The sequence below is a fragment of the Schistocerca serialis genome, chromosome 3, assembly GCF_023864345.2.
Source record: "Schistocerca serialis cubense isolate TAMUIC-IGC-003099 chromosome 3, iqSchSeri2.2, whole genome shotgun sequence".
Classification (NCBI taxonomy): Eukaryota; Metazoa; Arthropoda; class Insecta; order Orthoptera; family Acrididae; genus Schistocerca; species Schistocerca serialis.
In genome coordinates, this window is record NC_064640.1 from 359,565,569 (window position 1) to 359,590,321 (window position 24,753).

General features: G+C 38.3%; 1 protein-coding gene across 1 annotated transcript in view; it reads right to left on the reverse strand.

Moving 5' to 3' along the window:
- Window positions 1-24,753, reverse strand: part of LOC126470164 (intermembrane lipid transfer protein VPS13A-like) — a 762,201-nt gene that overhangs the window by 471,336 nt on the left and 266,112 nt on the right. Inside the window, exons 24-25 of the mRNA XM_050097791.1 lie at window positions 16,736-16,923; window positions 10,836-11,070 (exon numbers count right to left, since the gene is read on the reverse strand). Coding sequence (XP_049953748.1) covers window positions 10,836-11,070; window positions 16,736-16,923 — 423 coding nt within the window. The remainder of the gene's footprint in view (window positions 1-10,835; window positions 11,071-16,735; window positions 16,924-24,753) is intronic.

A 24,753-nucleotide genomic window follows, 5' to 3' on the forward strand; every position in this document is an offset into this window, starting at 1 on the left:
AGCCGATCCATCAATGCAGCAGCTTATAGGTTAACAGGCGAGTTGAGGCGCCTTGAAAATATTGTAAGTTCAGAGTTGGCAAGACCGCTCAGGCTGCTCAGCAAACCATGGCTCGTTAGCAACCGCATGATGCCGCACAATGGCTGGACCACATGGTCCAGCTGAGCAAGTGGCTGGGAATTCCATGATGATGCTGTGTTGATGAAGGAGACATGCCTGGAGTGCCAAAGATGGCGGACTTTGTGAAACTTTAATGGCAGACACTTCATAGTTAGTATAGAAATTAATAGTAGCCAGATGAATCATGATACCTCAAAAAGAAACATGTACATTACCATTGTTTGCACAATGATTCTGATGGTGTAATCAGATTTTCAAGATCTTTATTAGTTTAAAGTTTAGTATATGATGATAAATTATACAAGTCACACCCAGCAACGAATTTCCAAAATCTAAATGGTTCATCTGATTTTGTCGATCAATGTGTCTTTAGAAAGCTATTAGTGTAAACCTAAATTGGTATAAATTACAGGCATGTAACTTAAATAGTACACGAGTTATTGGAGGTCAAAGTATCCAATTACTATCGATCGACTCAGTCCATAAGTACTCCACAGTTACAAAATTGTTAAGGCTTTCGTGGCCACTTGTTGACAAACTGCCTATTGGCTTCTGTCTGGGGTTCTTCGGCCAACATTCATCTAATGATTTTACTGATGTTTCGCCAGCACAAGTGGCTGGCATTGTCAAAGCTTCATCCTCCATTGCCGGTGGTGAACTGGAGCAGAGCTCATGGCCGCAGACTATATCTACCTGGCGCGCCAACGTCCGAAGGCTTCTCTGTGCTCATTTCTGGTGTGGTTCTCCTCTTGCCACCTGTGACAGTTGTTTGCTGCAGTACGGGAAGCCAGAATCCATTTACCTTAAGGCTTTCCTCTTTCTTGTTGAAGCTGTTCACATGTTTTTGTATTTCTACAGCTTCTCTGAACAAGCGTGTGTGATAGTGCTTCTCTACAGCCAGAACTTCCATGTCGGCGAATTTTATTATGTGGTCGGTCTCATTCAGTGTGTGCTCTGCCACGGCCAATTTCTCCACCTGCCCCAACCTGCAATGTCACTTATGTTCTTTGATCTTGGTGTTGATTGATTGTCCAGTCATTTCGACATAAACTTTTCCGCATGTGCATGGTATATGGTATATTCCCGACATTGCAGGTGGGTCCCTTTTCTCCTTTGCCAGTCTATGACACTCTTTGATCTTCCCTGTCAGTTTGAAAATCGTCTGTAGGCCATGTTTGCACAATATACAACTGATTCCATCTGTCGCTCTGGGAATTTATGGCAGAAAGGCCATACCCGATATTTATTTTCTGATTCCTTACTTTGCCGAGTGTTTGGCTCTGTTACACTTCCAATATAATTTGTGGAGTACCCATTGCACCTCAGAACACTTTTCAGGTGTTCCATTTCGTGCCTGAGATGCTGCAGCTCACATATTCACCCTGCTCGTGTTACGAGCGTATTAATCATGCCTCTTTTCTGGATCGGGTTGTGGGTTGATAGTTTATTTGCTGCCTGAATAGCAGCCTTTGTGTGTGCCTAAGAAAATTGTATGATATGAGTGTAAAATTCAGTATTATATATCTTAACTAATGTCTAATAATAAATTATTAGATGAACGTCAGCCGAAGAACCCGAGACAGAAGCCAATAGGCAGTTTGACTCCACAGTTACAAGAAAAAATGGTAGCAGCATGCTTATAAATATATTTATTCTTCTATGTTTTTGTTTATATCTGATATATACTATTCATGAAGAAATTGGTCAAATTAGGCTACTGGCTTACTTATGTTCTATTCCTTTGATATATGTTTATTTAATTTGTTTATGTATTTAATAATGTGTGTTAGAGCACATTTATGGTCCAGCCATAGGAATATTTATTTAATTTCAAGTTATTTAAATGTAAATTCAGTATTTCGAATGTGTGTCATTATGTTTGAGAGTGTGCGTTGGCTTGTAGACACGGCAGGAGCGATCTAGCCAATCACAGCACTTGTGAATGTGGAGACTGGATGGAAGTGGGAGAAGAGTACAGGATAGGACATGGAAGAGTCTTGGATAGTACGGCGCGATGGACATACAGTCACGGGAAAGACCATTGTGCTATCGGTGCTGTCGGCGAAAAGCGTTGACCATGTGGGTACAGACGCAATAGTTGTAAAAGTTTCTTACCTCAATTTCTGGAAAAGTATGTGTTTTCGGACCCCATACCTGGTGATGAATAATGCTCTATTTACAATTATCTATTGATCCCGCCAACTTTGAGTCGATCGCTCGTCATAACCTTTAGGGGTGATTTTCTCAAAAACGCGGGGGTGTTGACCCAAAATATCTTAGATTCCTTCATTTTAGGCTGTACACAAGCGACCTACCAAATCTGAGCCGAATCGGTTGGCCGTGTCTGAGGCCTCCCCCTTGTCAGATGGCCATAGACATGGGTTCCCAGGTAGATGTCGAGTTTCTTGACTTCCGCAAGGCATTTGATACAGTTCCCCGCAGTCATTTAATGAACAAAGTAAGAGCATATGGATTATCAGACCAGTTGTGTGATTGGATTGAAGAGTTTCTAGATAACAGAACGCAGCATTGCATTCTCAATGGACAGAAGTCTTTCGAAGTAAGAGTGATTTCAGGTGTGCTGCAGGGGAGTGTCATAGGACCATTGCTATTCACAATATACATAAATGACCTTGTGGATAACATCGGAAGTTCACTGAGGCTCTTTGCGGATGATACTGTGGTATATCGAGATTTTGTAACAATGGAAAATTGTACTGAAATGCAGGAGGATCTGCAACGAATTGATGCATGGTGCAGGGAATCGCAATTGAATCTGAATGTAGACAAGTGTAATGTGCTGCAAATACATAGAAAGAAAGATCTTTTATCATTTAGCTACAATATAGCAGGTCAGCAACTGGAAGCAGTTAATTCCATAAATTATTTGGGAGTAGGCATTAGGAGTGATTTAAAATGAAATGATCATATAAAGTTGATCGTTGGTAAAGCAGATGCCAGACTGAGATTCATTGGAAGAATCCTAAGGAAATGCAATCCAAAAATAAAGGAAGTATGTTACAGTACACTTGTTCGCCCACTGCTTGAATACTGCTCACCGGTGTGGGATCTGTACCAGATAGGGTTGATAGAAGAGATAGAGAAGATCCAATGGAGAGCAGCGCACTTCATTATGGGATCATTTAGTAATTGTGAAAGTGATACGGAGATGATAGATAAAATCCAGTGGAAGACTCTGCAAGAGAGACACTCAGTAGCTCAGTACGGGCTTTTGTTGAAGTTTCAATAACATACCTTCACTGAGGAGTCAAGCAGTATATTGCTCCCTCCAATGTATATCTCATGAAGAGACCATGAGGATAAGATCAGAGAGATTAGAGCCCACACAGAGGTATACAGACAAGCTTTCTTTCCACGAACAATACGAGACTGGAATAGAAGGGAGAACCGATAGAGGTACTCAAGGTACCCTCCGCCACACACCATCAGGTGGCTTGTGCAGTATGGATGTAGATGGCACCTCCCCACTATTCTACCAATAAACAGAAGTCTACCACCTGCTTTACTGACAACTGGACCTATTTAATCATTCCATTTCATGTCCCTACAAAGTGTTACACCCAGATATTTGTAGAGTTGGCTGATTCTAACAGTGACTCATTTAAATTATAGTGATAGGTTTTTTTGTTTTGTGAAGTGCACAATTTTACATTTCTGAACATTTAAAGCAAATTGCCAATCTCTGCACCAATTTGAAATATTATCGAGATCTGACTGAAAGTTTATGCAGTTTATGTAAGAAAGTACTGGATCACCTGCAAAAAGTCTGAGGTTATAGATAACATTGTCTGCAATGTCATTAATGTACAACATGAACAGCAAGGGTCTCAACACACTTCCCTGGGGAACACCCAAAGTTACTTCTACATCTGACGATGTGTCTCCCTCCAAGATAACATGCCAAATCCTCCATACCAAAAAGCCTGAATCCAGTCACTAATGTCATTTGATACTGCATATGATCATACTTTTGACAATAAATGTAGGTGTGGCACTCTGTCAAATACTTTTTAGAAATCAAGAAATACTGCATTTTTTTGCCTGCCTTGATCCAAAGCTTTCAGGACATTGTGTGAGAAAAGTGTGCATTGGATTTCATATATCAATGTTTTAGGAATCCATGCTGGTTGGCATTGAAGAGATCATTCTGTTCAAGATACCTCATTATGTTTGAGCTCAGAATATGTTCTAAGATTCTACAACAAATCAGTGTGAAGGATGTTGGATGATAGTTTTGTGGATCACCTCTACTAGCCTTCTTGTATACAGGTGTGACTTGCGCTTTTTGTCAAGAAGTGAGTGTGGTTTTTTGCTAGAGGGATTTATGACATACTATAGTTAGAAGAGGGGCTAACTCAGCTTCAAATTCAGTACAGAATCTGACAGGGATTTCGTCAGGTCATGAAGCTTTGTTCAATTTCAATGGTTTCAACTGTTTCTCAACACCATTGACACTAATACTTATTTCATTCATCTTTTCAGTGATACAATGATTTAACTGGGGCATTTCTCCTGGGTTTCCTTTTAAAGGAACATTTGAAGATGGTGATAAGCATTTCAGCTTTTGCTTTGCTACCCTCAATTTCAAGTCCTGTCTCATTTGCTACGAATTGCACACAAACTTTGGTCCCACTAACAGCCTTCACATACAACCAGAATATCTTTCAGTTTTGTGAAATATCATTTGACAACTTTCTGCCATGGTAGTCATTGAAGGCATCACACATTGCTCTCTCTTGACAGCCTTTTTTTTTTTTTTTTTTTTTTTTTTTTTTTTTTTTTTTTTTTTTTTTAAAAAAAAAACAGGGACTGCATAGTTTGGAGATTCCCTGCCATTATGAACTGTTGTCCTGGGTACATCTCTATCTAGTGCATGGGCAACTATTCCTTTAAACTTGAGCCATAGTTCCTCTACGTCTTCCTGCCTACACTGAAAGTTTCACATTCCTCACTGAGATATGACACTACTGATTATTTATCTTGTTTACTGAACATATATATCTTCCTGCTTGTTTCAGTTGTCCTTTGTGCCTTTGTAACCATCACTGCCACAACCATGTCATGGGCACTCAAAGAGGACAGGTCTATTTGTTCCCATTAGATCCAATATATTTTCATTATGAGTTGGGTTCCAAACTGCTTGTTCTCGGTAGTTTTCAGAGAAGGCATTTAGTAATCTTTCATAGGATCTCTTTCACACCCACCACTAACAAAATCGTAATTTTCCCAGTTACCTGTTAAATGATTAAAATCTCGACAAGTGATTACAGTATGATTGGGGAACTTACGTACAAGTGAACTGATGTTTTCTAAAAAGTGTTTGGTTACATCTGGCAATGAGTCTAGTGCACAATAGAAGGATCCAGTGATAATTTTATGCCCACCCCTGATACTGAGTCTTGCCCAATCAGTCTCATATACAGCATCAATTTCTCACATGCAGCTTCAATTTCTATCTTCATGGATTTGAGTTTCTTGTCTACTGTGGCAAATACATGACCTCCAATTCCAATTTGCCTATTCTTTCAACATACACATACATTTCCCCCAAAAATTTCACTTTGTACAATTTTTCATGAACACTAAATAATGGGTCTACTTAATAAAGGCACCATGTGAACAGAGACAACCAACTTTGGAGCGACATGCTTTTTCAGTAAGCATATTTATGTGAAACATCAGACTAAAACCTGTGTCATAAGGTAAAAAATACAAACTGAACCATAAAGTGTACAAATGTGGCATTGCCATTATGGCTGATGTGTTGTTACAAATAGAAATATTATTATTGATTGATTACAAACTTTGTACAATTTTTCATGATCAGTAAATAATTCTTTTTTTAAATTTTTATTATTATTATTATTTTTAAGAATCAGGGCCACTTGAACAAAAGCCACTATGAGAAAAGAGGCAACTTTGAAATGTCAGGCTTTTTCTTTAAGCATATTTCTGTAAAACATCAGTCTAAAACCTGTATCATTAAGTAAAAATCCAGAATGAACCATGAAGCATACAGATATGGTGCTGCCATAATGGTTGATTTACTATAACAAATAGCAATAATATTATCAATTACAAACTTTCTATTTTCTAAAACCTGTGTTATGAGGTAAAAAATACAAAATAAGCCATACGATATACAGATGACCACAAACTAACTGAAAGATGAATGAAACTTCCATGTTTTGTACGTAGTTTTAATCTCTATTTCTTCAGCAGCAACTTGTCAAAATTACTCAAGAACCACTGTCTACGGCCTGTGACCTGTTCATATAAAAGCCTAAAAGCCTGGCACTTTCATTCATCTTTTGGTTAGTTTGTGGTCATTTGCAAGTTCTATGGTTCATTCTGTATTTTTTATCTGATGATACAGATTTTAGTCTGATGCTTAATAAAAAAGCATTACATTAAAGTTGTCCGATGTATCAGCCATGACAACAGTGCCACATTTGTACACTTCATGCTTCATTTTGAACTCTTTACCTCATGACACAGGTTTTAATTTGATGTTTTACATAAACATGCTTAAAGAAAAAGCATGTCACTTGAAAGTTGCCTCTGTTCTCATGGTGCCTTTTATTCAAGTAGGCCTTGACTCTTCAATAAAAAAAATACATATATTACTGTTCACGAACAATTATACAAAGTTTGAAATTGATAATTTTATTTATATTTGTAATGACATATCAACCACAATGGCAGTGCCACACAGCGCACACCATCTAGCACCAACTACACTCTTGCTCATAAATTAAGGATAATGCTAACACATGGTGAAACAATGCTCTGGTGGGCAGTTTGCAGGTTTAAATCACCTAGGGGTATGACCATGTAGTGCATTTGACCTGTGGTCGTCGCACGGTGAAGCTGGCAGCAGTCCGCATACACAGAGATGTGTTGGTGCATGTCAGAGTATGGTGAAGCAAGTAAGTGTGCAGACATTTTCAGATGTGCTAATGGTGACTGTGTGTTGAAAATGGCTCAAAGAACACATTTTGATGACGTTATGAGGGGTAGAATACTAAGGCAACTGGAGGCTGGTCAAACACAGCAGGTCATAGCATGGGCCCTCCGCATGCCAAAAAGTGTGATCTCAAAATCATGGCAACAATTACAGTAGACAGGAAACGTGTCCAGGTGCTACAGTATGGGATGCCCACAGTGTACAACACCACAAGAAGACCGATATCTCACCATCAGTGCTCGCAGATGACCACGGAGTACTGCAGGTAGCCTTGCTCGGGACCTTACCGCAGCCACTGGAACAGTTGTCTCCAGACATACAGTCTGCATATCACTGAAGAGAGATGGTTTATTCACCCAGAGATCTGCAAGGTGCATTCCACTGACCCCTGGTCACAGAAGAGCACTTAAAGCCTGGTGTCAAGAACACAGTATATGGTCATTGGAACAGTGGCCCCAAGTTAAGTTCACAGACGAATCCAGGTATAGTCTGAACAGTGATTCTTGCCAGGTTTTCATCTGGCATGAACCAGGAACCAGATACCAACCCCTTAATGTCCTTGAAAGGGACCTGTATGGAGGTCATGGTTTGATGGTGTGGGGTGGGATTATGACACCTCTGCAAGTCTTTGACAGACGAACTATAACAGGTCAGCTGTATCGAGACATCATTTTGCACCAGTATGTCCGCCTTTTAAGGGGTGTAGTGGGTCCAGCCTTCCCCCTGATGGATGATAATTGATGACCCCACTGAGCTGCCATCACGGAGGAGTACCTTGAAACAGAAGATATCAGGCAAACGGAGTGGCCTGCCTGTTCTCCAGATCTAAACCCCATCAAGGACATCTGCGATGCTCTCAGTTGATGTATCACTGCACATCTTCAATCTCCTAGGGCACTTCAGGAACTCCAATGGGCACTTGTGCAAAAATGGGAAGCTATACCCCAGCAGCTGCTCGACCACATGATTCAGAGTATGCCAACCCTGGCATTTTGTAGCACATGTGTTTTAGGACAGTTTTCTCAACTTATCACCAGTACCATGGACTTACAGATCTGTGTCATGTGTGTTCCCTATGTTCCAATGCTATTAGCACCAGTTTTGTGTAATGCCACATTGTGTGGCACCACATTCTGCAATTATCCTTAATTAATGAGCATGAGTGTAGTTGTCCTAAGTGAGAATGGCCACTTCACTTGGTTGTCTGTAGCACATGTTTAGGTGAAATCTTATTTTTCTGTATAGATTTTTAAAACCTATGTCACTTTTCACATTATTTGACAACCTTGTCAATATTGTATGTCTGCTTTGTATCAAAGGTTATGCATTAAGTCTTGAAGGTTTTGTTGTCGTATGGTGGTTCAGTGTAGAGGCTCCATTTATACATGTATGTACTTTTGTAAGATTGTAAAAAAAATATATTTGTCACCAGGTAATCTGAAGATTGGCAGAGCCAAAAAAGTGTAATGAATCAAAAAAGGATCCAGAAACATCCTGTGACTATTTTTTTGTGACCAACTAGCCATTTTAAAGCCAATTTTATTCTTGTGATTGCAATGGTCACATGCATCTTCCAAGATTTTCAGTCATGTCTGTGATACCTTGAGTCCTCCTCGGTCCCTTTCCACCCTATACATGTCACCTAGATTTACCATTGACAACCCACTCATAGTCAAATGGACAAGTAAGAATAGATCCTGTACTATCCACAGGAGAGGATAATACTCAAGGTACCTCTGGTACCAGTATCACAGGTGGATAACTCTCCAGAGATTTGCAACACACTTATTTGCAGCAGCTACCAATCATCTGACAGTAGCAAGGTGATTTCCAGCTCCTTAAGAATGTCAGCCAACTCATCCTGTGTTTGAGAACAGCATTCACAGTTGGGTTGCATTTTGGCTGGTGCAATGTATTTCAAGGCAGTGAAAAAATGATTTTAAATTAAAGCCTTGGGTAATCTTTTAATTGTTGAGCTAAGAAGTTGCTAATTCCCTATAAGAATTGAAGCAAATACAGAAAATGAATTTATATTAAGATAACACAGAAATCCATAGTAAAAATGACTAGTTTCCTATAACATTTTGAGGTTAATTATAGTTGTTAGCAAACTTGAATACAGAGTTAATTTATGCTAAATGTAAATAATATACAGGACTACTACTCTTTACAGGAAAACTAAATGTAACATAATATGTTACTCAGAATATTTGTTACAGTAACTAAATCACAAACACTGATTTCCTACAGATTACTCATAGATTATGCAAAGGACAATGACAGCTTCTGAAAATTCGCAAAAATGCATGTTACTTGCATTTACATACAATGAAATTTAGGGGTGATGTATTCTTGGGCTGAAGAAGAATTTTTTGCAAATTATACTTTATCCTAAAGTATATGATGATATTTACAATATAAGAGTGAATAGTCACTGATAGCCTACAGACAAAAACCAGCAGATATCGACAAAATATGTGTAATAGACAAATACTGTGATACATCACTGTCCTGTTCTGAATGACTGCGGCTCTTTTTCAGAAAGCAGAGGAAGACATATTTCATGAAACATATTACACTTTGTACTGTGAGCTAAGAGAAGCTTCTTGACATTTTGAAGATGCTATAATGGTATGTATTGAATTGTTATTGTATAATAAGTTGATTAATTGTATTATTAATTAATTAATAACTACTTGAGTTGATAAACATGTATTCATTAATTAAGTTTGTAGTTACAGAACAGTAGCACTCTCCAAACATGAAGAAACTAATAATTAGTGTGTTGTATTAAATGCAATCTATTATGCCTTCTCATCAAGCAAAGCATGTGCTGTGAATAGAGCTGCTTGGAAAATTAATATTCAACTGTTCCCCAGAGTATTTAGAGGTATTTACATCAGTCAGTTCAGCAGTACCATATACTTTTACTTCAAAATCATCGTCTGACTTTAGTTATAAGTATTGTGTTACAGATCAGAGTAACAGGAGAGAGAGTGACTCACTCACTTTGGGCAGTGTGTATGTGTATGTATGTGTGTGTGTGTGTGTGTGTGTGTGTGTGTGTGTGTGTGTGTGTGTGTGTGTGTGTGTGCGGGCTGGGGTGGGGGGGGGGGGGGTGGGGGGATGGAAGGGGGTGGGTTAAAAACACAAATAGATCATTGCTAACCTTAAAGATGAAGCGATGGATGGATGATGGCTAGGTATACAAGAGTTGCTATAACTTCTTAGGTTTTTAACTTTCATCACCCATCTGTGGTCTGGTTTTTAAAGCCCATCAGCCAGCATATATTTAAAGTGCCTGTTCACTGTTCATTTATTCATATATAAGGTAAACAATGCTCAATCATCTCATTCACAGTTTTCATTGATAATTTATTACTTATCCTTATAACAAATATTATTCATTCAATAAAATCAATCTGTATATCAAGAGTGTCTCAAACTCACTTGTAATAACCACTAACATGCACACATTTCTACTTTTGTTTTAATTAATAGCATTTCATAATGAATTCTGATGGTAAGACAAGAAAAACTGAAAATATAAATACAGTAACATGCTAGAAATAGAAATGAATGAGGAAGTTCTAACTATAATCCACTAAATTGTACTAAATACTAATTCATTACATAAATATACTATCAAAAATGAGAAAGCATAAGTGGGTGTAATTTTTACTTAACATGAAAAAATGAAGAAAAAAGAATTAGTTTAACTGATTACCCATTAATTTTCCTTCAGCCAAATTGTCATTCCATACTGAAAGTAATGTTGCAAGATCGCGTTGGCCAAGATTGATGTGTACAATTTCCATTCCACCATTTACATCATACAGAAGATAATCTCGATGCTGCTGTAGATAAGGACCCGGTGTGGGTGGTAAGTTAGTCATGGTATGATGGTAGGCAACCATTCGTTTGATGTCAAGCCTTGCATTTAGTGGTTCCAATATTGGTTCCTGCATAAATGAAATTAGAGCTACTTAGAGTTGCAAAAATATAGTTATACACATACTTTATTAAGGCTAAGCCATGTAAAGTTGTAAAGAATGTATCCATCAGCTACAACAAAGTTCAGAATTTTGGGTTATATCATGTGCTTACAATAAACACAAAGGCTTCTTAACTGCTGCCATTTTCAACTGGTAGAACAAGAAGAAATAGATGACAAACTACTTATACAAAAAGAGGTAAAAGAAAATTCTCACCAATTATAATTTTTTCCATTCCTCTTATTTTCTCCTCATGTTTCTCAACTTAATAACAATATTGATTTGTAATTTCAAAATATATAAAACTGAAATTTTAAATGAAATGAATAAATGTAGTTCTCTCTATATTTTGAAGTACCACTGTAACAAACCAGTGGCAGCCAAAAATTAGTGGTGAGTTTCTACATGTTCTGTTGAGTTACTGTTTCAGCATAACACAGAGAAGAATATCATAAATCAGTCACACAGAGAAAATCTGAGAGAGCACATCGTCAACAAAATACTCGTTGCATACTGGTAGCCTGTAGACTACAAGGTGCAGTGTGCAAAAATTTTTCAAGTTAATGGTTGGATTGTCTTGCAGAGTATTTTAAAAGCAGACCAAGTTCTCATTATCATTTCATTAGTTTATTGCAACACTGCTACTGTTAAATTTTGTGCAAGTTTTACACAATGTTCTGAACAGTCACCAAAGAAATTTTTGTACAATATGTACTGATTCTTGAAACTTTGTAAGTAGGCATTCAATGAGTAATTGGCATCTATTTTCAAGCAGTATTTTTAATTTTTGTGATGTTCTCCACTTACTCAAACAAATCTGTGATCATCTGTGCCACATTCCTTTATACAGGTCCAATATCAGTTGTTTGTCTTATTTGGTATGAGTTCCATCAACTTGGCCAATATTCTAGTATGGGACGTATAAGTGACTTATAAGCAGTCTTCTTTGGAGACAGACTGGCTTTGCTGAGTGTGCTACCCATGAATCTAAGTCTGCCATCTCTTTCACTTGCGACTGAGCTTATTTTATCACTCCATTTATTACCAATACAAATCGCCCACCCAGCTAGCCGCACGGTCTAATGCGCTGCTTCCCGAATGGGAAGGAGTGCCGGTTCCCGACACAAATCCGCCTGGTGGATTTGCGTCAAGGTCCAGTGTGCCGGCCAGCCTGTGGATGGTGTTTTGGGTGGTTTTCCATCTACCTCAGTGAATGTGGGCTGGATCCCCTTATCCTGCCTCAGTTACACTATGTCTGTGATTGCTGTGCAAACACTGTCTGCACGTATGCATACACCACCATTACTCTACCATGCAAATATTTGAGGTTAGACTCGCTTGGGATGAGACATTCCCCAGGGGTATGGGGAGGGGGGTAGGGGGGGGGGGTGTCCACTGGGGGCCGAATCACACAATAACCTTGGGTTTGGTGTGGGGCGGTGGTGGGGTGGCTAGACTGCTGTGGCCTGTTGTGGGGTTGTGAACCACTGAGGGCTATGGCAGGACGAAGCCTTTCTGTTGTTTCTAGGGCCCTGGTGTCAATACACAATACAATACACCCACACAAATTGTTACACCCAGGTCTTTGTATGAATTGACGGATTCAGTTGTGACTCACTGACTTGTATTTGTAAGAAACTATGTTTCTGTGCACTACGAATCGCACACTCTTATATTTCTGAACCTTTAAAGCAAGATGCCGATATTTGTGGAACTTATAATTTTTTTCCTGGACATATGTGCAGCTCTTGTCAGATGGAATTTCCTTATAAAGTGTCCCAACATACTTACCTGTGGCAAGCCTCAAACTTGATCTGTTTGCAGAGAGTCAAGAGCAAGGAATAGCCAACAAATTAAGTATTAGATGTAGTTACAAATGCAAGGCTGTTGTGAAACCAGATGCCAATTGCAAAGCTGTAACTGCAGTAAGCCGTGAAAAAGTATTGGAGCTGAATACAAATGATTTCTCTGTTTCCCTCGCTGGAACAAACGACATAGCAACGAACAATACAAAGGAACTTACAGTTTCTCTTAAGTGAATATTGCTTGAAATGCTTTTTTATTCCAGTCTATGATCACAAATGAATTCTTTAGACAATGACCGGTTTCAGTCTGTAATGACCATCTTCAAATCTTTTTTACACCATGTCCTAAAGTGATACGGCCATATTGGCATCATCAAAACATATAAATATAATCAGCATAGCATCGTCACATAGATTTAAAATATGGTGTAGAATAGGCTACATCATCCACATAGTGATTATTGCCAACTAGCTACTATTGCTTGAGTTCAGAAACCAAAATGATTCCATTTTTTCAGTTGCACATCACCATGACCTACCAAACTGGTTCTGCATAAATGAAGAGGTACAAAAAGCAAAGAAAGATGTTCATAATATCTTCAGAGAGTTTAAAAATGCAACATTCACGGATATAAGTGAACTTGAAAGAAGATTCCACACAAATCACAGCCTCCAAGTCAAGAGACTGGGAAAGAAATTCATTATTTGCAAGATTTTAGAAATAGTACATCAAAAATTATGTTCAAAGCAGGATACCTCTCATGACAAATGTGTTGTGTCTAATTCTATAAATAAAAAGTGTGTGGTAACAGAGATGACATCTCTCAAGATCGGAAGTGGACCATTTACCTTTGTGACAGAAACCTCAGAAACAGAACCAAAAATCACTCAGAAACTGACAGTACATATACAGTGTCAACAGCAGATACCACACAAGGAATATGTCACAGGAAAAGTTATGCTAGCGGCCTGAAAACAGCAGCAGCAGTTCCAGCCTCTCCTGTGGAAATAAGTGAGGAAGAAACAGCACCAGTTGCAGTGTCTAATGAAGTGAGCTGAAGGAAAAAAGCAACACCAATAATGGAAATGACATCAACAACAGCAGAAGCAACAGGAGTCACCAGTCTCCTTAACAGGAGAAGAGTCTCACCACCAGCCCACCTGAAGGATTTTTACTAGTAACTGGTATGAAGCAAACATTGAGGTAAGAAATATACAAACATCTGCTCTTAGACAGATAAAGGAAAGTGAAAAAAATCATTTAATGCATTGGAATATAAGTGGTCTGAAGGCAGACAGTATCAAAATTGAAGAACTACAAATTGCCCTCAATCATAGCAAAAATATCAAAGCTTATTTATTTATTTATATGAGCATTTACAGAATTCCAGGAAGTGCAGTAACTAAAACTTCATTGTCCAAACTCCAGTGTATTCTCGATAAACTTAAGAAAGAAAGGAGGAAAAACATCATCATAGAAGCTGATTTTATGTAAATGTGACAAGTCTACACAGTGGCTCAAAACATTTTCTTGACATAATTCAGAACTCTGGTTTTAAACTAAATTTTTTTGAATTCACTAGAGAAAATGCGAATTCAGCTACTTGTGTAGACCGCATTTTAACAAATTACGTGTTCAACAGTGAAAACCAGTCCTGTTTAGACAAAGGAATTTCTGCCCATTCTGAATTGTTATTGAGCTGTCAGAAAGAAATAAACCAATGTTAAGAAAGGTTTTATGAAAAGAGACTTTAGTAAAAATAACTTGGACCTATTCCATGACAAGATAGATGCAGTGAAATTGCCCATAAATAATAGTGTGTCAAGCACTGAGAACTTTGATGATTTTCTAAGAAGTTTTCTAGATGTCTTCAATGAATCAATTATTCCCACCTAGGATCTGGCACCAATCTAATGCTCGAAAACAAGAGCTACATAAAGAAATGAAACACAATAAGAACCCTGAATTTGTTGACTATGTGAGACATTATAAAGTTGCATTTAAAAGTGCTGCTAAAGCTGCCAAAATAATGTCAAATAATAAGTTCATTTTAGGACATAAGAATAAGCCTAAAGCCAGTGAGATACAATATCACAAGGAGTCCCTCAAGACTCAATCTTAGGGCCAATATTGTTTCTCCTTTACATAAATGATTTACCTCTTAATATCAATGCCAAGCCAGTCATGTTTGCTGATGACATTTCTGTAACCCTTGAAAAACAAACGTGGGAAAGATTATGGATAGTGTTATAAACACACTAAACAACCTAGATACATGGTTTCAAAAACTGGCCTTAAACTTAATTTTTCAAAGACCTTGTTTAGACAATTTAGAACCAAACAATCAAAAATCAGTGACATCAGTATTGTACGTAAAAATCAACTTATGGACAAAGCTCAGTCCATTACATTCTTGGGACTAAACTTGGACAAAAATCTAAGCTGGCAAGCACATATAGATCATTTAAGTAGAAAATTAAACAGCCTTGTCTTTGCAATGGATGTACTATCTGGTATAACAGACATAAGCTGCAGAAAGGTTGTGCACTACAGTTACTTTGAATGCAAAATTAGATATGGTTTAATTTGTTGGAAAATTCAAGCTACATGTCATGAATCATGCTACTTCAAAAACGAATTGTTAGAAAAATGTGTGCTGCCCCTCAAAGAACATCTTGCTCTCCAGTATTCAAGAACCTAAAATATTATCTATCCCTGCATTGTATATACTTGAAATTATCATCTTTTTACATATCAACCATGAGCTAACAAAAGAAAACCGTTTCAAACGTATGTACAATACTAAACACAAAGACAATTTCATGCTTTCACAACATCACTTAAAACTCTACCAGCAGACATCCCAGTACATGGGAAAGATAATTTACAATAAACTCAAGGGTAGATATGTACTGAGCATGGAGAGAGGTTCACCAAAGAGAAAACTATATGATCTCCTGGTGGAAAAATGTTACTATTCAATTGAGTAGTTTATGAATGATGAAATCACCATTTGAATAGTGAGGCTGTTTAACATTATAGAATTGTGTACAACATTGTATAGGGCAAGAGTGGGAACAGTGAGATGCAAAAATTGAAATCCAAATTACACTTTTAAAAAAATCTTTATTGGTTTATTATCTTATGATGGATCTACATCAGGTGAATAAGGTGGGTGTGGCAACAATTCATACCTTAGTGCATGTAATTTTGCCATGGCAATGGCACACTTTTGATCCAGAGTCAAGAGTTGCGGCACCCATCTTGAAGATAATTTTTTCATTTCTAATTCTTCAGCTAAAATGTGACATACCCTTTCACATGAAATCTGGAAAGTGTGAGCAATTTCATGCACTTTCAATCAGCAATCCTCCATGACCATTTTGTGCAATTTTGCAATGATTTCTGGAGTAGCGACACATCTTGGCTGACCCCTGTGCGGATGATTATCTAAGCTCTCCCAACCAAATTTAAATTCATTTGTCCACTTGGCAACAGTTAAATATGAAGGAGCAGAGTCCCACCAGCATATTCCAGAAATCAGCATGAATGTCCTTTGCTGTCATACATTTCTTTATGAAGTACTTAATCACTGCTTGAACACATATCACTATGCCAGAACAACAATAGAGCCACGTCACTGCCACAGCTCTCTTCCAAGAGCACTGATGTGGCACATGTTTACAGGCAACAGTCCGATGAATAACACGTGAACAACTCATTGTGCTAATGCTGACTTCTCATGGTGATTCCAAGCACTTTTCAAACCACCCTCATACTTAATACATTTTCTAGAATGATTTAAATCGAGGCTGTGTATACATACCTGAATTTCTAGTGAGCCTGCTAATGTCATTACTGCTCTAGAAACTTGTGCAGACTGCAGCCTTACTAGAATATTGTCTATCACAGGCACTGCTGTAGAGCTTGTTGGAGATAGACCACTCCTTGTAGATGCAATATTTGTGGAACTAGAAGATAGCTCTTTGAAGAAGTTTTCCACAGTTAGTTCACCTGAAAACCAAGGAAAAATGTTTAACAAATATTACTATGTGCTACAGTTCATTGGGTATCTTATTCAACAAAGTGAAGGCTCAAAATTTGAAAAAAAAAATGCACTGAAAATAAAAGTAGCCCCTTACATGAGTATTTATTTTAATAATCACCGGCTCTCTCATTATAAAAAAGTAAATACTATTTCTTAAAATTTATGGACATTAGGGATAAAATTAGTGCACTTATAAGGTTTTGATACTATACTACATGGTTATTAAGTAACATCTTCACAAATATGCAACTTATGGAAGTTTTCTTTACAGGTACAACTTTTCAAGAAATTAGCAGGGGGCAGAGCTCATTAAAAATCCTCACAGCTTTGTGTTCAGAGAAGAAGACTTTCTATGTACAAACTTCATTTCTTTATCAAACAGTCAAATAGGTTCTCAAGATAAATAACGGACAATCCAAAGAACAGAGCATGGTTTGTAGACAGGATGAAGTCAAGAGTTGTATCAGGGATAATAGAGAGAGGTAAATACAATTGAAGAAAGCCTGTACTTATTGAAATGTACAGTTCAAATTGGACCCTCCAGGAGAGATGAATATATCCTGAATACCAGTTTTATGGGAAATGGGGGATAGTGGAATAATTTGAGGATCTTCTAAGGAGCATATGACATTTTATACTGAAGGCTATATTATGGATAGACGACAAGCAATCTGCTATTGACAGTTTCAAACTACATGAACCAAGCAGAGACTGAAATACAAACAGAATCTAATTCCAAAAATGAAGTTTGCAAGAGTCTCTGTTAATGTAGATGTGGAAGTTAGTCAGGTAATTTCTTTAGCATGTTTCCTGATTGGTTATTGACAGAATGCTGGGCTATGCTGCATCTTTGTAGTAACTTATATTGTTCTTAGACTCTTCTCCAGATATTCCTGTAGGGTCTCACATTGAAACTAACAACTCAGGTTCTACAACATACCTAATTTAAGATATATAGAAATCCTAACACAAAAATAAGGTGCTGTAAACTGGCTGGATCTTTTTTTAAACATCTTAACATCATGAAATTTAGTTTAGTAAAAATAAATCTCATCATATATTATACAAATTGACTTAGAACGCATAAATATAATATTTCATCTTGCCATGCTGTTTGTTGTGGTCACACTTCACTAAAAAATGCAATGGCAGAGGACAAAGACATACTCATTTTTCAACTTATGAACATCTTGTATCATGGCAGTGTCTTCTGCAACTTTGTGATCAAAGAATCAGAAGAAATAAGGGTACCTGACAATATAATCAATCAGAACAGTGTTTCCCACTGATGATATACATTAGATATTGTAACGTCACAAATCTTCCAATATCATTTCCAAGTGACAGCCAGACAGACAGCAGAAGAAACAGACTGGTAGCCCAGAAACAGTTTCTGAACATCCTTAACACAAGAAACTTCTCAGTTCAGTTTAAAAATGAATATTAAGCAAATGGCAAGCTGTGTTAAAATCTTTCTTGCAAATTAACATACCTCTCTGTCCTGGACACACAGATTTTCTATGACACTCAATGCAGAGTCAGGAAGTTCCTATCAGTGTGAATCACTGTGGTAAGATTTCATGGCAGACAGTGGTAGCCCAAAAGTAGTTGCAGCTGTACTTGTTATCTTTTACATACTTAAGAAGGCTTATGCTGATATAACATACATGGGCATATCAGGGTGAGCCTGAATGAGATATTGGAGCAGCATTGACAGCAAAGAATGAAGAATATTGTCACTTTAATAATTCAACAAGGGTAATGCAATGTTGCAAGGCAGGTTAGTTTGCTGAAACAGCAGACCCAGCAGTACTGAACAGACTCATGCAACAAGGGGCTATGCAGATTTCTACACTGACAGTGACAGTGGTGTTTTAGAATATGTGAGTGAAAGTGGTGCATATGTAAAACAAACATACCACTGCAATCTACAACTACATAAGTTTTCTAACAAAATTATTTTCAGTCTCACAGTTCTACCAGGATGACAGAGCTATGCCAGATGAGGTTGCCACATGGACTTGCCAGCAGAAGTCACTGGTTTGAGGTCATGGCAGGGCAACAGCTCTGCACAGTAAGTCCCTCCCAGACTTAGAACAACAGTCCATCACATGTATACTTCAGCAGCATAGCCTATTTCTGCCCAGGGGCAGTGGCTCACTCTCCACATGCACCTGCAGGCTCCCACCTTGCATCAACCACCTGCTCACATCATCCTGGCTCATAGCTGCCCCTCCCTGCACTCCGAGGGCACTATAGTTTGATATCAGAATATGCAGCATCATCTTACTCAGCATGATGTCTGAACCACCACCTACAGTGCCAACATGCTGTGGTGAGCGATGAACCATTTGGTTATGTTTTGGAGGGTGTAATAGACATGGAAGTGAGGCGTAAATGTCATTGTAATTTAAAGGTTACCTTGCTTAGGCCTGAGGAGTTGACTAACTTTTCTGAGTTTAAGAGTAACTGAGAAAGCAGTAATTGGTGTCTGTAAGATGTACACAATGTAACTTCTTGGGCACACTGTGCCATCCTCGGAGTCAGTTCCTCTAACCTGTTATATGTGTCATCGATATGGTCGTATTTCAAGTAAGTGTAGAGAGTCTAGATGGCTCATGATATGATGTAAAGACTAGGAGTTAGAAAAGGTAGCTTGGGATGAGCAGTTAGCATTGCTTCAGGTACCACAGCATGAGGTGGATCAAGCTGCCACACAATTACTTTTTCCTTTTTGTGGAAAATCATCTGAGGATGTGAGGTCATTTTTAAAGGACATTAAGAAATCAGTGGAGTTGCGTGGTAGAGAGAGAGTCAATCACTGGGAGTAGCAAAACTGCGACTAATGGAGGAACTGAAAACATGTAAGCTTTATGGAGGCATTAAAAAATGCAGCTAACTTTGAGTATATGGAGAAGGTTTTTTTTTTTCAAAGCTGCAAAGAACAAAATAGTGTGACGTATTTCTGAGGGCAGTTGAGTGCTATTATGAAGAAGTCTGGAGAAACTGTGGGAGATCTCAGTGGCAGGATATGGAAATGTAATGAATACACATAGGAGTTAGGGCAATGTGATGCAGCAAATGCAGTTATGTTATAAGAAGCTGAGCAGGGGGCATCTGATAATTTTCTGATGGGGTGTCACTGACAACTCAAGAAGGGTGTGTACAGGTGCATGAAAGGACCTCCATTCTGCTAGAATTAAGAGGAGTTTTGACATCAAGCCTGTTTCTAGTATTTCCAGACATTCAGTAAGAGTTTATCCTTTCATGAGATACATCTATTCATGCTCTGGAACATGTCTTAAGCAAGGAAATTAATGGTGAAGATGATCCTGTAGCCTTTGCATTGAGCCAGCTGAATGCAGTGGAGAAGAACCAGTCAATGAAAGAAAAAGAGATGTTGAAGCTCATTGTATGATGTCATGTATTTAGATGTTACTTTTGTGGAAAAAAAATTACACGTAGTGGCCAACCACACAGCTTTGAAGTGATTATTGGGACTGAAGGGCCCATTTAGCAGGCTGACAAAGTGGGCCCTGAGTATGAAGTAGTAAACAAGGCAGGGGATAAGCACAGGAATGTAGATCCATTAAGCAGGAAGGTAGTAGTGTTGGAAGATCTGGGCCATTGTCTTGTGGAGTGGCAGGCAGCTCAGAGCACTGACACTGATAGTAAACAATACAGGACCCAGTCTCAGTTTAGCACATGTGACAGACTGGTTTGTATGGAAACAAGGCTAGGGCCATGGGAAGTACTAACAGTGAAGTTTAAGACACAGATTTTAAAGGGAGCATATGATCACACATTACCTGCTCATGGAGGGTGTGCCGGCTGGAGTGGCTGAGCGGTTCTAGGCGCTACAGTCTGGAGCCACGCACCGCTATGGCATGCCTCGGGCATGGATGTGTGTGATGTCCTGAGGTTAGTTAGGTTTAAGCAGTTCTAAGTTCTAGGGGACTGATGACCACTGCAGTTAAGTCGCATAGTGCTCAGAGCCATTTGAACCATAGAGGGTGCAGAGCAACAAACTGGAGGGTACCTGAGAGATACTGGCAGAAGCAAAAGAAAGCAAATGCCGATCAACATGTTAGAGATTTCATGTAGTGTGCACAACAAGCTGACTTGAATCATACACAAGTGCCATTGCAGAGGCTACTAGAAGCACTGAAACCATCTGAAATGCTTGGGATTGACGTACAAGGACCAGTCAAATGTACAGCAGCAGGAAACTGCTTTGTATTAACAATTACAGATCCCTTTTTATGGTACATGAGGCTGGTTGCTATGCCAAACCAGCAGGAAGTGACAATCACACAGGCAATGGTTAACAACAGGATGTCGAAGTTTGGAGTGCCAGGTAAGATAACTACAGACCAGTGTAAGAATTTCATTTCAGAGTTATTGAAAGAGCTGTGTCAGTTATTGCATATGAAAAAGTTAAGAACAAGTCCTCTTCATCCACAGGTCAATGATAGAATGGAACAGGTACATAGAACAACTGTAACATGTTATGTTACTACATGAAAGCACAGCACGGCAACTGGGATACGTATGTAAAGTATGTTGTGTCAGCATCTCATTCTCTCATTCAAAGTACACACGAGTACTGTTTGTCCCCATATGAGGTGGTGTATGATCAGAAAAAATGCCATCACCATTCCATCTTGTACAGGAAAAGAGAGATAACGATGGGGAGTCCATCCATGAGGTTGTCAAAACAGTACGAGAAATATGGAAATGAGTACATATGGCAAATACAAAGGCGTTAGAGAACTAGAAGGAATCAGTGAAATGAGCAACAAGTTTACCACAACATAAAGTAGGACACTGGGTGACGTTATGAAGTCCTTACGTGATGAAAATGAAGATGAAAGAGTTCATCACAAGGTATAAAGGACCCTGTTAGCTGGTGGAGACCACTTTGCCAGTAAACATAAACTAAGATAGTACATGTTACACATATAAAGCCTTTTCGAGCTAGAACAGAGTAAATTCCAGGAATTTGAAGGGTGGAACTGGAGAAGACTGTGAAGAGAAGAAATCAGAAGAAGATAAAAGACGTATATTTGTAGTGAATAAGTTATATTCATTTTTTATGTCATTTTTATTGTATGTAGTTGGGCTTGCTAGTGGATGTGGTACATCAAAGGTAAGAATGGAAGTGAGGCAGGTCATAGCAACAGCAGAAGAGAAAACTGACTTATCACAATTTTGTCTTCTAATATGATTCCCGGTAACAGGAAGACATACACAATTTGAGTGTTACATTGGTCATATATGCCAAGCAAGTGGTGAGTTCCTGCAAAGTTTGTGCAGGTGAGGATCTGTGGGACATTATTAATTTTGGAAAATGGTAGCAAGCATGCAGTAATGACAGAGGAGGAGTTACAACATTGTTGCAAGAGGACTGTTATGGTGTGTCTGAACTGGGCAATACAAACCAACATGAGCACATGCTCGATTACAGGAATCACGCAAGTGAATGTCTCACAACCAAAGTTGTATTGGCCAGATGAACCTTTGAAAATTATTGCCAACACAGAATACAGAATTTATAAATGAAACTTTAGAGTCAAATGTAATACATTCCCTGGATTGATACATTGCTGTGGAGTAAGGGCACTTCTCAGCTTATCACTAAATGTAACATGATGAGCAGTTCAGAGAAGGATAACGTTATGTGACAGTGCTTTCAAGTCCAGTAATAACCAGTGCCACAGTGGCTCTAATTTACTGTCCATAGAATTAATTCTTCTGAGGTGGAGAGCTGACTGTTAGCATAATCCACCAGTAGACAAGATTTTATTAAACTGGTTCGATAGAGTATAAAATGGTATTAGTGATCATGACACAGTTGTAGCATCAATGATTATCAAAGTACAAAGAACAACTAAAACAAGCAAAATGATACATATGTTCAGTAAACTAAATAAAAAGTCAGTAGACTCATATTGCAATGAGGAATTTGAAACTTTCAGCACAAGGCACTGGATAGATATGTATGCAGTAGAACAGTTCATAATGGGAGGAGATTTTACACTGAGTTTTCAGCTGAGTTAGTACACAGTAGAACAGTTCATAATGGGAGGAGATTTTATACTGAGTTTTCAGCTGAGTTAGCCCCTCTTCTAACTATACTATATCACAAATCCCTCTAACAGAAAAATATACCCAGTTCTTGGCAAAAAGCACAGGTCACACCCATCTACAAGAAGGCTAGTAGATGTGATCCACAAAACTACCATCCAATATTCTTGACATCAATTTGTTGTAGAATCTTAGAACACATTATGAGTTCAAACATAGAGAAGAATCTTGAACTCAATGCCAACCAGCATGGATTCCAAAAACATTGATCATATGAAACCTGACACACTTTTCTCAGATGTGACATACTGAAAGCTTTGGATCAAGGCTGGCAGGTAGATGCAGTATTTCTTGATTTCTGAAAAGTATTTGACAGAGTACCACACCTAAACTTATTGTCAAAAGCATGATCATATGGGGTATGAAGCAAAATTAGTGACTGGATTGCAGACTTTTTGGTAGGGACAATTTGGCATGTTATCTTGAATGGAGAGACATTGTCAGATGTAGAAGTAACTTTGGGTGTGCCCCAGGGAAGTGTGCTGTGGCCCTTGTTGCTCATGTTGTATATTAATGACTTTGCAGACAATATTAACAGTAACCTCAGACTTTTTGCAGGTGATCCAGTTACCTATACTGAAGCTCTGTCTTACATAAACTCCATAAATATACCATCATATCTTGATAAGATTTCAAAGTGGTACATTGGCCACTGGCAACTTGCTTTAAATATTCAGAAATGTAAAATTGTACACTTCACAAAAAAGAAAAAAGTCCTTAATATCCTATGACTATAATTTCAATGAGTCACTGTTAGAATCAGCTAACTCATACAAATATCTTGGTGTAACACTTTGTAGGGATATGAAATGGAATGATTACATACATCCAGTTGTCAAAAAGTAGGTGGAACACTTCAGTTTGTTGGCAGAATGCTGACGAGGTGCAATCAGTCTACAAAGGAGATAGCTTACATATCACTCATCCAACTGGTTCTAGAATATTGTTCAAGTGCGTGGGATCTACACCAAATAGTGCATGTACAAAGAAGGGCAGCACAAAAGGTCCCATTTTTGCTTGATCCATGGGAAAGTGTTACAGACATACTGGAGAAACTGAACTGGCAGACTCTTGAAGATATGTGTAAACTAACCCAAGAAAGTCTACTAGCAAAGTTTCAAGAACCGGCATTACATGATGACTCTATGAATATACAACAACCCACTATGTATTGCTCACATAGAGATCATGTGTGTAAGATTACAATAATTACAGCATCCACAGAAGCATTTAAAAACTCATTCTCCCTGGACTCCATATGTGACGGAAATGAGAAGAAACCGTAATAACTGGTACAACATGATATACCCTCTGCCATGTACTTCATGGTGGTTTGCAGAGTGGAGATATAGAAGAGAGAGTGAGAGTGTAGCCTTGCAGTGTGAATATGGAAAATATGTACATTTTTTCAGGATTTAAGGAAAAGGAAGCAAGGGGACAAGTCATGAAGGTTAAATTCCCAGAAGCACAAAACAAGAGTGATAAATAGATTCAAAAGTAAAGTAGAAATAAGTGCTTAGTAAGTAAGAGTGGATGAGGAATGTAACCCATGTGGGCAAGACCCCAGCTGTTTTGGTCATAAAACTGTCACTGTATTTTGTACAAACAAGTAATATAATATGAAACTGGTATTAAGGTCAACCTGAGAT